The sequence below is a fragment of the Quercus suber genome, unplaced genomic scaffold (genome assembly GCF_002906115.3).
Source record: "Quercus suber isolate HL8 unplaced genomic scaffold, Cork oak 2.0 scaffold_120, whole genome shotgun sequence".
In the NCBI taxonomy this organism is placed as follows: domain Eukaryota; kingdom Viridiplantae; phylum Streptophyta; class Magnoliopsida; order Fagales; family Fagaceae; genus Quercus; species Quercus suber.
This window is the reverse complement of record NW_027069585.1, coordinates 564,422-576,865: the sequence shown is the minus strand read 5'-3', so window position 1 is coordinate 576,865 and position 12,444 is coordinate 564,422. Positions and strand designations below refer to the sequence as shown.

General features: G+C 32.8%; 1 protein-coding gene across 1 annotated transcript; it reads left to right on the top strand.

Moving 5' to 3' along the window:
* Positions 1–5,423: 5,423 nt before the first annotated feature.
* Positions 5,424–12,005, top strand: LOC112015751 (eukaryotic translation initiation factor). The gene is made up of 6 exons (XM_024048187.2): positions 5,424–6,010; positions 8,867–8,958; positions 9,896–9,983; positions 10,101–10,451; positions 10,845–11,093; positions 11,209–12,005. The coding sequence occupies exons 1-6, from the start codon at positions 5,591–5,593 to the stop codon at positions 11,779–11,781; spliced, it is 1,773 nt and encodes a 590-aa protein (XP_023903955.2). The 5' UTR covers positions 5,424–5,590; the 3' UTR covers positions 11,782–12,005.
* Positions 12,006–12,444: the final 439 nt, after the last annotated feature.

Genomic DNA, 12,444 nt, shown 5'->3' with positions numbered 1-12,444 from the left:
TAGTAAAAGATGGGCCAAAGTGACCGCACTTTGATGAACAGATGCGGGTAAATAATTTAGTCCAAGAAAATAGGATGTATGCACTTATACTATGTTTGGTTGGGGTGAAAAGGGGGAGGATGGATAAAAAGGGGAAGGAAAAAGGAGAGAAAAATGTGATTTTCTATTGTTTGGTTGGAGTGAAAAAAGGAGAGGAAAGAAAATGGGGTGGATGGATTTTTCCACCTAGGCTCATCAGTTTTTTTCCTTCCAAATTGGAGGAAAAAGAGCTAGGAAAATGTTGTTGAGAAGAAAAATGGAAAATTATCCCCACTTTCCATCCTTGTACTTTTTATAATGAGGGCATAATAGTAATTTACTCTCAATCCTTCAACTTTTCCATACTCTCTACCAAACACAAATATTTTTTATTCTTCCACTTTTCTATTCTCCTAACATTTTCCATTCTCCCAACCAACCAAAGCCTTAGAATATAGGGTCTTTTATAAGGGAAACTAATGGAAATAGTATATACAATGACTAGGTGGAGAAGAAATATAATGTCTTTTGGGGATTGAATGGGTAGGTGAGAAATCTACAGATTTTGATCATGCAAGATAAGATTGAAAATGGGGTATATATAATCATAGGTAAAAGTAATAAAAAGAGGTTAGGAGATAAGAGATAGAATTATGTTAATAAAACTTATCCTAGGAGAAGAGACCATTAACCTAATCAGTGCTTATGCTCCTCAAATAAGATTGGAAGAATACATAAAGCAAAAATTTGGGGAGGATATGGATGAAATTGATTTAAGTTATACCAAATGTGAAAAAGATTTTTATTGGAGGGGACCTAAATATTTTTCCAACAGTGTATAATTGGATATTAACTAACACTTGGTTCAAGAAAAGGGAATCACACTTAATTATCTTCAAAATTGGGACAATCATTAGTCAAATAAATTTCATCATGAGATGTTGTAATGATTTAGGTCTAAGGCTTAGTCCCATAGCCAACTCCAAAAATTTGGAACTAAGGATTGATGTTGTAACTATTGTAAGGTATACCAGAATAGGTTATTACTTACCATAGGTTGGTGGTACTAGATATTTGCATTAGAAGAAGAACAAAGAAACCCACAGATGAGATGGTGGGGTTTGAAGGGGAAGAAACAAAATGTGTTTAAAGATAAAATGATCAAAGAAGGAAAGTGAAATTTGGACAAAGATGATGATAAGATGGAATGACATGTCTAATTGTATTAAAAGAGTGGCTAACGAAATTTTTGGAGAATCTAAAGGATTTGGGCGACCAACTAAGGAGGCTTTGGGGTGGAGTAAGGAGGTTCAAGCACCAATCTATATCTATATATTACTAAAAGCTAAAACGTAGCGTTTAATGCTGCTGCTTTCATGTTGCGCTACATCAGCTATCACGTCATTTTTATTTTTTATTTTTTATAAATATAATTTGTTCTACAATTTTAAAATGGTTTTTACAATTTTCAGCCTTATAAATGCAGCCCATTACTTATTTATTTACTGAGCCTTTTCAGCTAAAAAAAAAAAAAAAAACAAAAACGTTGAAGCCTTTCAAGCTTTAGGGTTTTTTTTTTTTTTTTTTTTTTCAATTTTCCTATAATTGTTTTTAACTTTATTTATTTTTTTAATATTTACACTTCTCCAATCTTTCTCTATCCCTTATCATTTCATCTTCCAACTACTTCTTCAATCTTTCTCCCTCTCTTACCTTTTCATCTCCCCACTGTCCTCTACATTAATATCATTTTTTCTCTTTCTCTTCATCTTCCTTTATTTTTATCTGTTCTTATTCACTCTCTTACTATAAATTTGTCACTATCTATTATATTCTATGCATAGTTTTCTCTCACAAAAAAAAAAAAAATGGTACTCTCACTCTCTCTAAATTTTTTGGTGGATTTTTATTTTATTTTTCTTGCATCTCTACTTTAGATTGATAATTTTTTTATATTCTTTAAAATTCTATTTTGGGTTAATGCGATTTAGTTTTGTTTTTTAAATTGTTTTTTTTTTTAATTTTTTATTCTCTTTGATTGTTAAATGTTATCCTATTGCATTCTAAAGAATTAAATATTGCATATAAAAATATAATATTATTCTATTACATAGCATGATTTGGATAATTTGGTATTTATTCCGTTACATATCATGATTTTTTATAGTGTTCAATTTAGATGTTAAACTATGAGACTTTACTAATTTTTGTTTATTTTCTAATCCTTTGTGGTGGAAAAATTACTCTTAATAGTTGTATTAAGTACTTTATAATGTCATTCATTTAAAAAAAAGTAAAGGTTAGCCAAAAAAATAATCAGATAGGTGACAATTTTAACTTTTGCAATTTTATTTTGATTATTATTATTTTATAACAATGCATGTATAGAAATTTAATTCTTAGATTTTGCTAATAATTGTTTATTTGATAATATGTTTTTGGTGGCCGAAATTATAATTTCTACAAAGAAAATAAATTATCAAAAACAAAATTTTATCCTAATATTGGTTCAATTAATCATTGTTAAGTTTTATTAATTTTTTTTAGTTTATGTTTTTTTGATGTTTTGGATTGTTCCTATATTACATTTATGATTATTCTTATAATAAATAAAAATATAATTACGAAATACATTACTCATCATTAGATTAGTTTAAATTGTAAAAAAATAATAATAATAAAACCACCATAAAAATAATTATCACGCATAACGCGCGGGTTCATGGCTAGTTAGATTAAAAAGGAGCTATGGAAGCCTACCTAGATGTAGAGAAAATTTGGGTTGTGAAAATAATATAGTGGTGAAGAGTAAAGCAAAAAAAGTTGTCCAAGAGGCTAAGCAAATTATAAAGTAAGTTGTATAGCAAGTTGGGGATGAATGATGAAGAAAAGAACATTTATAACCATGCCAAAACAAGGGAAATGAAAAGAAGAGACATGAACGGTTTCAATTGCATAAAAGAGCTTTTTAAAAAGAGATGAAAAATTATTGTAATAAACTTTTTAATGGAAGCAATACAAAAGATTAGCGCGAATTGAGTAACCCAATTGAGAATATAAATCATAGGTTTGTTCAAAGAATTTTGATGAGCAGGTAAAGTATAATACCTATTTACGGAGAATCAATTTGGTTTAATATTAGGGCTATCTAACACGAAAGCAATTTTCATATTTAGACTCCTAAGGGAAAAATATAAAAAGTAAAGATCTTTATATATTTATGTTAAGTATATTAAGTTGATTAAGAATATGTATGAGACGGAGTTGTAACTTGTGTGATAACAAAAGGAGGCATCACCAATGAGTTTCCTATGACTTTAGGTTTGCACCAAGAATCATCATTAAGTCAATATTTCTTTGCATTAGTGATGGATAAACTCACTGAATCAATTCAAGAGGAAGTTGCTTGGTGTATATGCCCTTTGTAGATGATATAGTTTTAGTTCATGGAACTAGACGTGGAATTAATGTCAAGTTAGAATTTTGGTGAGACACTTTAGAATTTCGGGGCATTGATTTATGGAGGGCTGTCCTACATTGTGTCCTATGGTGTATTTGGTGAGAACGGAACTCAAGATGTTTCAAAGGGAAGGAATGCTCTATTTCAGAATTCAAATCTCTTCTTCTTCACACCTTGTTGGAGTGGAGTTCTTCCTTTAATCTTTTTACTTGTTCTAATTTTTTAGAAATGCTTTATCTTTGTAATTTGTGTTTGATGTACTATTATCTATGTACACCCCTGGTGTACCTGGACTTTTGATTAATACAAGTTCGTTATTTATCCAAAAAAAAAAAGAAGGTTTAGTCAAAGTAGAAAAAAGATGAAGAGGTTGTAAGACTTGATGGCCAAGAGATACCTAAGAGCGAAAGATTTTGACATCTTGGATATATAATTTATAAAGATACAGGGATTTAAGACAATGTGAATTATAGAATAACAACAAGGTGGATGAAGTAGAGAAGCATATAGGGAGTATTGTGTGGTAAAAAACCTATTAAGTTGGAAATTTTTTATAAGAATGTTACTAGAATCTAGATAAGCTATGCTTAAGTGTATTGAATGTTGGTTGTTAAGAAGTAACATATTCATAAATGAGTGCAGCTGAATTTAAAGTTTTCAGATGATAAGTAAATAAAAGTAAACATACGATTCAAAATGAGGAAATCCATTTACTGTGTGTTTGGGCAAGGTATTTGTAGCTAGAAGCCTAGAATTTGAGGTTAAGCCTGCATTTTAAATTCTGTTAACTAAAAATTCTGAGATTGGCTGTAAAGGTGGAAAATTAAAATTTCCTCAAAAACTTTTGGCCAAAATTTGTAAGGCCAAAATCCCAACCACAAATTCCACCTTAATCAGGGAAATCCCAGCCTAAACACCCATAACAGTAAAACCATGATTGTTCAAGGAACAAATCAAAACCGCTCATATTACTGACTGTTGTAAGTTTCATTAACAGAACCCATCGCAAAACCATCACCCATGACCGTTGAACGCGGTTGTGAAAGCCCAAATCCTAGAATAAGCCCTCCCCAACCCAAACCTACTTACAGCTATAGCCAGGAGCTACTGCCAAACCACCCTGTGCCACCACCATCAATCAAGTAAGGAGAGAGAGAGAGAGAGAGAGAGAGGTTTTTGGCCATGGAAGTCAAGTGAGAGAGAAGATTAGAAAAAGAGGAATGGGGAGAAAGAAGATTTAGTGCAGAACAGATTGGAGCACAACCATGAGAGAAGGGTGGTTGTAAAAATGATGGGTTTAAATCTGATCAAAGACGATTTGGTTTTTTTCCTTAATGGTGGTTTATGCAAAATAATGGCATGTGCAAAACGATGTCTTTGTAGTATATGAAGTATTATTCTCACGTTACATCCAAATAATGAAATTTGTAAATGATGGAGACGTAAACCCTATCATTTGTAAAATTCTGTGTATTTAACAATTTCTTCATTCAAACAGAGTGTTAAAGATAGGGAGTCCCCTAATAAGGGAGAGTTGCTTGAGATAGTTGGGTTTTATTTAGAGGAGAGTGATTAATGTGACAATGAGAAAGAGTAAGTTAATTTAAGTTGAGGGAACGAAATAGTTATTGAAATACCAAAAGTTTTGTTAAAGTGAGTGAAAATGACATATCAATTAAGTAAAGATAGTATAACTCCAACATAGAATAGAATGGCGGAAAACAATATGTGGCTGATCTTGACTAGTCTGTAGAGCTATGAATTCATAACCAGTCCAAAATTTTGGAACTAGGGCTTGGTTATTGTTGAATTGGGTGTGGTTGATGAAAGTGTTATGGGTAGGACCTGGATTTCCCCTTGAGAAATTACATATAGCAACATTCCCCAACTCTATAATAAAAAATACTTCATGCTCAATCCTTAGTTCTCCTTTCCAATGTTCAGATCTGGTCAAATTTCCAAAACATTATATTTCTTGTTAAATTGCTTAAAATAAGGTAATTGGAAGTTAGATTTATCCTATACTGTTAAATGTGGAGGTGGGATTTACATGAGAAATGATGCTTGAGGTTTCACTATTCACCAGGTGATTATATACAAGAATTTCCTCTTATGTATTGTGTTTTGAGTATTCTATTGCAGGCTAAGCCGACTCCAAATATTTCTGGAGCAAAGCGGAAAGCTGAAACAGCATCTGCAGGGGGCACTGTTGAGCTCCCACCATTTGGTTTAAAGAAGAGACCCAAGGAGGAGTGGAGTTGTGCTATCTGTCAAGTTAGTGCCTTTGGTGAGAGAGCTTTAAATGAACACCTGCAAGGTAGAAAGCACAAGTCCAAGAAAGCAGGGTTTAGAGCTCAGAGAACAGGCAGGAGTACCAGCTCTACACCATCGACAAAAAAAACTACAATGCCTTCAAAGCAAAATCCAAACGACATCCGAGAAGCAACAACGCAGCAGCAAGAGCTAGATATGTTTCCGGAATTAGTGGCATCTGATGTTAAGCCTCACTCGGATGTTACTAAGAATAAGATGGTCAGTACTCATCATCAAATCTCATACTAACTTGTATTATTACATAACTATTATTAGTGTATCTTTTAGATTATATAATCTTAAATAGTGAAACTCTGCAGGATTTTGTGATCAGGTCCCTAAGAATACCCTTTAAAAAAACAAGCCCCTAAGTTTTCATACCCCATTTCATAAGAGTAAGGCTTAGCTTCAATGCGCTAGAGTCAACACGATGCGGACATGTGATAAAAATAGCACAAATGCTCATATTAATGCTTTCTGCCTGGCTGCCACTCTTTATATGGACCTATTATTATTTTTCTTGAACATGGCTTGGATTTAGTATCCAGTATACTAGACCCAATATGACACCACTTACAATATGTCTTATATTAGATTTCATGAACAGTGCCTTTTTTTTTTTTTTCCTCCCAACTTACATGATCCACCAGTTTACCAAGTTATAAAATTTAGAGTTAAATTCGTGTATTGGTCGGATGGGTCTTTTAAATAGGAAATTTACGTTCTAGTAATCTTTTACTTTTTGTTAATGAGTTTACCATCACGATCGGACACACTATAGCGTCGGTTGGTTGGTTCCGTAACTTTCTTCCTTGCACTCCTCACCAAAAGAAAATTCTTATTTACTTACATATATTCTCATTCTTTTTCTAGGTTGCACCGACACGCCATTTTTGGCGAAGTACTGGTGTCCGACGATACCGGTCTAACTCACCGGACTTTGGTGTCCGAGCAGTATTTTTTTTTTTTTTTTGCTTTTCCGACACGGCTCCGACACGCTTCTCTGGTGCAGGTTCTGGTACGTACCAGTTTGATGTGATTCGTAGCGCCTCAGATACCGGGTTGTACCGGTATGTTCTGGTCATTTCGGCCGGTAAGGAAATTTCGAACCGGTACAAACAAGAAGAAAAAAGAAAAAGAAAAGGAAGAAGAAGATGAGAAAAATGGGTCTGTGACTCACTGACTTGGTGCCTAATGACTGAGATCTGTGCTCCAAATCTTTCATTTTTTTTTTCCTTCTAAACCCGTTTCTAATTTAGATCCGATTCCTCTCCATTGTAGCTGCCGCTACATCTTCTTTATTCTCCTTCTTTTTTCCTGTGTCTTTGGTTTCTTTATTGCTAATGCACTGCAACTGTGTGCTTTCAGCTTTGTGTCTTTCCAATGTTCTTATCTAACTATTTAGTCAACAATGTCAGATGGTTAGGTGGGAGTGGTGTGGCAATTTAATGCACTTACCGTATATTTTTGCTATTTTAGAGGGAAAATTCTTAGGTCCGAAGTATAGTGAAATGGTGCTCCATCTTCTCATATTCATGGTAGATTTCACCATGAATTTAATGAGTAGACCCTACTATGAATGTGAGAAGAGGGAGCACCATTCTCCGTGCTCTGGGAGTATCTAAGAATTACTCATTTTAGAGTCATCATGTGTCTTTCTTTTTCTTTTTTCGTTTTTCTTTTTTTCGTTTTTCTTTCATTCCTTCGCTTGTTCTTTTTGGCTTTAATTCATTCCTTCACTTGTTTATTGTAAATATTGTATTTTTTAAATTCTAGACATAAAGACATAAATGTATTTTATGTCTAAAAATATTAAAAAATATTCCTAAATATAAAATTTAATTAATTATTTAATTGTCGTAGTCACACTATGTCGTACTCTTATTTTTAAAAATTGCTGTACTCCCGTATCTGTACCCGTGTCGTATCTGTACTTGTGTCCGTGTCGGTGCAACTTAGATTTTTTTTAGGTACAATTTAATCAGCATTTGACAAATAATCCAGAGACCAGAAACTGATGGTTGCCTAGAAGAAAAAAAGTAAATAAACTTTCAGCATTTTACATTACTTTAGTATCAGTTTATTTAGTTTTTTACCAATGCACACCTTTAGTATGATGGTTACTTTACAAGTACAAGTGTTTGTGGGGTGTGAGGGGTAAGGGCCGGGGTTCAAGTCTCTAGGAGGGAGCTTCACACATATACACTTAGATTAGGCTAAAAAAAAGAAGTTTATTTAGTTTTTTGTTGATTGCTTTTATTGAAAATGCGCTGAAATATTCTTGTACTTTGAAAAATTAGAAAGAATAAGATTTTAAAAAGTTGTACATAAAAGCTAAAAGTTTGTCATTAGAGGTAAACGGATTACCGTGTGATTGTGTGTTGGGAAATTGCTTTAAAATTTTTTTGTTTTTTTGCCTTTTGTCTAAACTTTTTTTTTTTTGTTGAAAATAATCTAAATTTTAACTTTTTGTGTAACACATTTAACATAAAAATTATCAAAAATCGTATTTTTTGATAAACACTATGCAAATAAATTGTCGAAAATAAGCAAAATCTAAACACACTTATAAAATTACTACATTTATATCCTGAAGTCAAAAGTTTAACATTGTAGCCGTCATAGAGTCTATACTGAGACTGGGCAACCTCTCAAGTGTCAAGATTTAAAAGAAAGATATATTATCATAGATTCACTTTCTCTTCTTTGGTTGGCTGAATTGAGACTATGCATGTATGTATGCTGGTCATGCTGTAAACATGCATGAATATAAGCATGATTAATTGGATCTTTTTAACTTTGCTTACATCCTTCCCTTACTTCTGATAGGAAATAGACTCTGTTATACTGTATATAAAATACCTTTAGAATGGATACTTTCGGTCTTGTGTCTAAATGAAATTTCTACATTTAATTTTGAAAGTATATTTATGAACGTCAGAATTAGCAATTTATCCTTTGCCTCTTTTTCTGGGCAATTTTTACATCAAAATTATGCCTTTGTGTATTTGTAGCTTTCCCTTGGCTTTACTTTGAATACTTGAGTTTAATTGTTGCTGTTGTTTTAATTATCAGGGAGGACCTCAACAAAAATCTGACTTACCATGGTCAGCTAGAAGGGAAAATCTCTCTGAAAACGAACGTATCTTGAAAACAGCAGCAGATAGGTAATATATTAAAATATCATAGTTGTGTTGCTTCTGCAGGATATATGATTCTTACCTCATGTGCTGATTAACTCTTTGATTTCCCTTTGTTATATGAAATTATGAATAGATCAATAGTTAACATGGATTGTTGACTCTGAACCTTGTTAGCCTTTGCAAGATTTAACAATAATCAGAATCTTGAAATTTCTAGATGCTGTCAGAAAAATGCTCTATCAGACTAAACCATCACTCTATTTATAGGGATTATCCAACCTCTCTACCTTATTATTATCAATGTGGGATTAACAGTACTGTTAAATTTTTAATATATAGGAATATTGCACCTCCATTTATTCTTTTAGCTAATGTAGGGTTGCAAAACTAACTAGAAAACCTCCAAATTTATTCCTTTCATGGATTAGGCTTAACAAATCTCCACCTCCATCCCTTGAATCGTCTTTTGTAAAGACTCTTTACTAGTACTGTCCTTAACAAAAGATGCAATGTACAGGGTAAGTTTTAAATGATTGTAACTGTTAAATTATCAATTGTCCCAAAAGCTCTTGGGATATGGTAAATTTAATCATTTAACCGCACAATTTTAACAGTAACCTTTCCTTAAATAGGATAAAATTGATTTTTATGATGCATTTGCTATTGCCTATATGATTAAATGAATTGTTGCATTCTTATATCCTTACTTTTTGTTAGCTGCCACTGTTGACCTTGACACTTGTTTCAAAACAGTAAAGATAACTTATATCATAATAATCTGTTAATCTGGAACCTAATGACAGCATTGTTTAATGTCATACGGTAATTCCTTTTTATTATCAGTGACTTGCACATCCCCCACCAAAGAAAAACCCCAACCCAAATGCATAGCCCTGGTTTTAAAGCATTTAGTTATAAAAGATGCAGGTGATGCTGAATGCTAATTTCTATTCCGTTGCAGGATACTGAACAAGCATACCCCAGCTAAGTTTGATCGGCTACAGGATCACCCAGTTTACAGTGCAATTAATTCAGCTGAAACCTTAGTGGTTAAGCTTTTTTATTTTTTCTTATGTTTCATTAATTAACACATCCAAAGGCCACATTTTAGAAACATTGTTCTTGTTTACCTTTATGTGAAAATATTCCTGTGACTTGCAACGCAGGGGACTGTCTCACTGATATATAACAAGGCTGTGACAGAACCTGCATATTGTCCCATGTACGCTCTCCTGTGTTCTGATCTTAATCAAAAGCTCCCAAGTTTCCCATCTGATGAACCTGATGGTAGAAACATAACTGTCACGCGAGTCCTATTGAATAAATGCCAGGAGACATTTGAGGGTATTGACAAACTGACAAAAGAAATACGGTGTATGACTGCTCCAGAGCAAACAATGGACCGTAGGGTTAGAGAAAGAATGCTCAAGCGTCGTTTTCTTGGAAACATTCAGTTAATCGGAGAGCTCATGAAGCAGAAGATAATGGTTAAAAGGATTGTTCATCATGTTGTTCAGGTTCTCATTCTGGCTCCCTCTATCTTGTTAGAAATAATTGGACCCAATATTAGTCGAGGTCCAAGTTCGTTAAGATAAGATAGAATTTTCAAGAGTTTACTATATATACATTTTTTAATATAAACTTTATGGATAAGATAAAATTTCAACTTACTTCAGGATGATTGCTCATTATCATCAAGCCAACAAATATATATTAAAAATGTAATTGTTAAAAAATTTCTGTCATGGATGTAGGCTGAACCATGTTAAATCCATTATGTGTCTTCTCTTTGCCTTATTTATTTCCTTTCTAAATGTAATATTTTTCTATACAATAGGCTTATGCCATATATTGTTCAAATATATTGATTGTTATTTATATGGCTTATGGTTACCTGTGTACGTGAACAGGAGCTTCTTGGACCAGCTGATGATAGCAAGTTTCAACCCAATGAAGAAAATGTTGAAGCCTTATGCCAGTTATTAATCACTGTTGGTAAGCAGTTTGATGAGAGCCCAACATCACGCTGTAAAAATGATGAGTACTTTAGGCAGTTGAATGATATGAGCACCAGCACGCAACTGGCCCCACTACTGAGGTTCATGATTCGTGATCTGCTTGATTTGAGAGCAAACAATTGGGTTGCCAGGCCTAAAGAGGTATACATAGCTAATTTTTTATACAAAAGTTGTGTCCATAAACTTTCGATTTGCTTCTTGTTGTACTGATTTGTAAATGTGTAACTATCCCTTTTCTGTATCTTTATTTTTGCAGGTAAAAGCCAAAAATATCACTGAAAAATACTCAGAATCACAGAATCTAGGGGATAACAGCCCAGGTGGCTTCCTTCCCATGACCAAAACAACTGCAAGGTTGAATAATCTTCAGAGCAAAACAGTCTCTCTTGTTGAGGAATATTTCAATGTCAGGCTTTTGGACAAAGCGCTTAAGTGTGTGAAGGAACTAAATTCTCCAGCTTACCACCCTGAGGTTGTCAAGGAAGCTATTTCCCTTGGACTAGAGAAAAATCCACCATGTGCTGAACCAGTTGCGAAGCTTCTTGAGTATCTGTTTGCTGAGAAAGTTGTTGCAGATGGAGACATAGAGCTTGGATGTTTACTTTATGGCTCAATGTTGGATGATGTTAGTCTTGACGTACCCAAAGCACCAAATGGTTTTGGTAAAATTATTGGGAAACTAGTTTTGGCTGGGGTCTTGGATTTTACAGTGGTGAATAAGGTGGTTATGAAGGTGGAAGATGAGCGGTTGCAAAAAACTATATCTGGTGCAGCAGTGCGGATTGCTAATTCCACTTCTGGACAGTGTTTTGGAATAGCAAGCATCTGATGATGAATGATATTTAGTAGAATGCTAAATGACTCAAGATGTTGTACCAAGCTTGAACTGTGTAAACTTAAGATTATATAGACTTAAGATTGAATTGTGTAAATTCTGAGTTTATAATAGGTTGATAAGATTTCAACTTATTAATTGTTATTTATAGATAATGCAGATAGTTTATTTTGTAGTAAAAAATAGTATGTATTTTTTAATAATATAAGGTTGATGAATTTAATTTTTATAAATTGTTAGTATAGGTTTGTGGGTGATAAAAAAAATGTAGTTGTAGTGTTCATTATATATGAAAAAATAATAAGTTAATTATGTAGCTCATAAACAAGTTCAAATCTGTTTTGACAAAAAAAATTGAATGAAGCTTAAACATATTATATATTTAGTTTGGTAATTAACTTGAGTTCAACTCATATTCAAAATAAAATTAAATAAGCAATTCTAAAGGTGTAATATATGGTTACACTTAGTTTATGTACAACCCTATTAGTAAGTAGTCCTAATGTAAGGATAAAATTTAGTTACAAAATTGGTTGTAGTAAAATATTACAATTTTACGCAATAAAATAAACATTATTGCATATTTTAAAAATCTAACTGGTGAGTTGCATTTTTTTTACACTCTTAATACATATGTCAACTTTTATGTTAATTGAA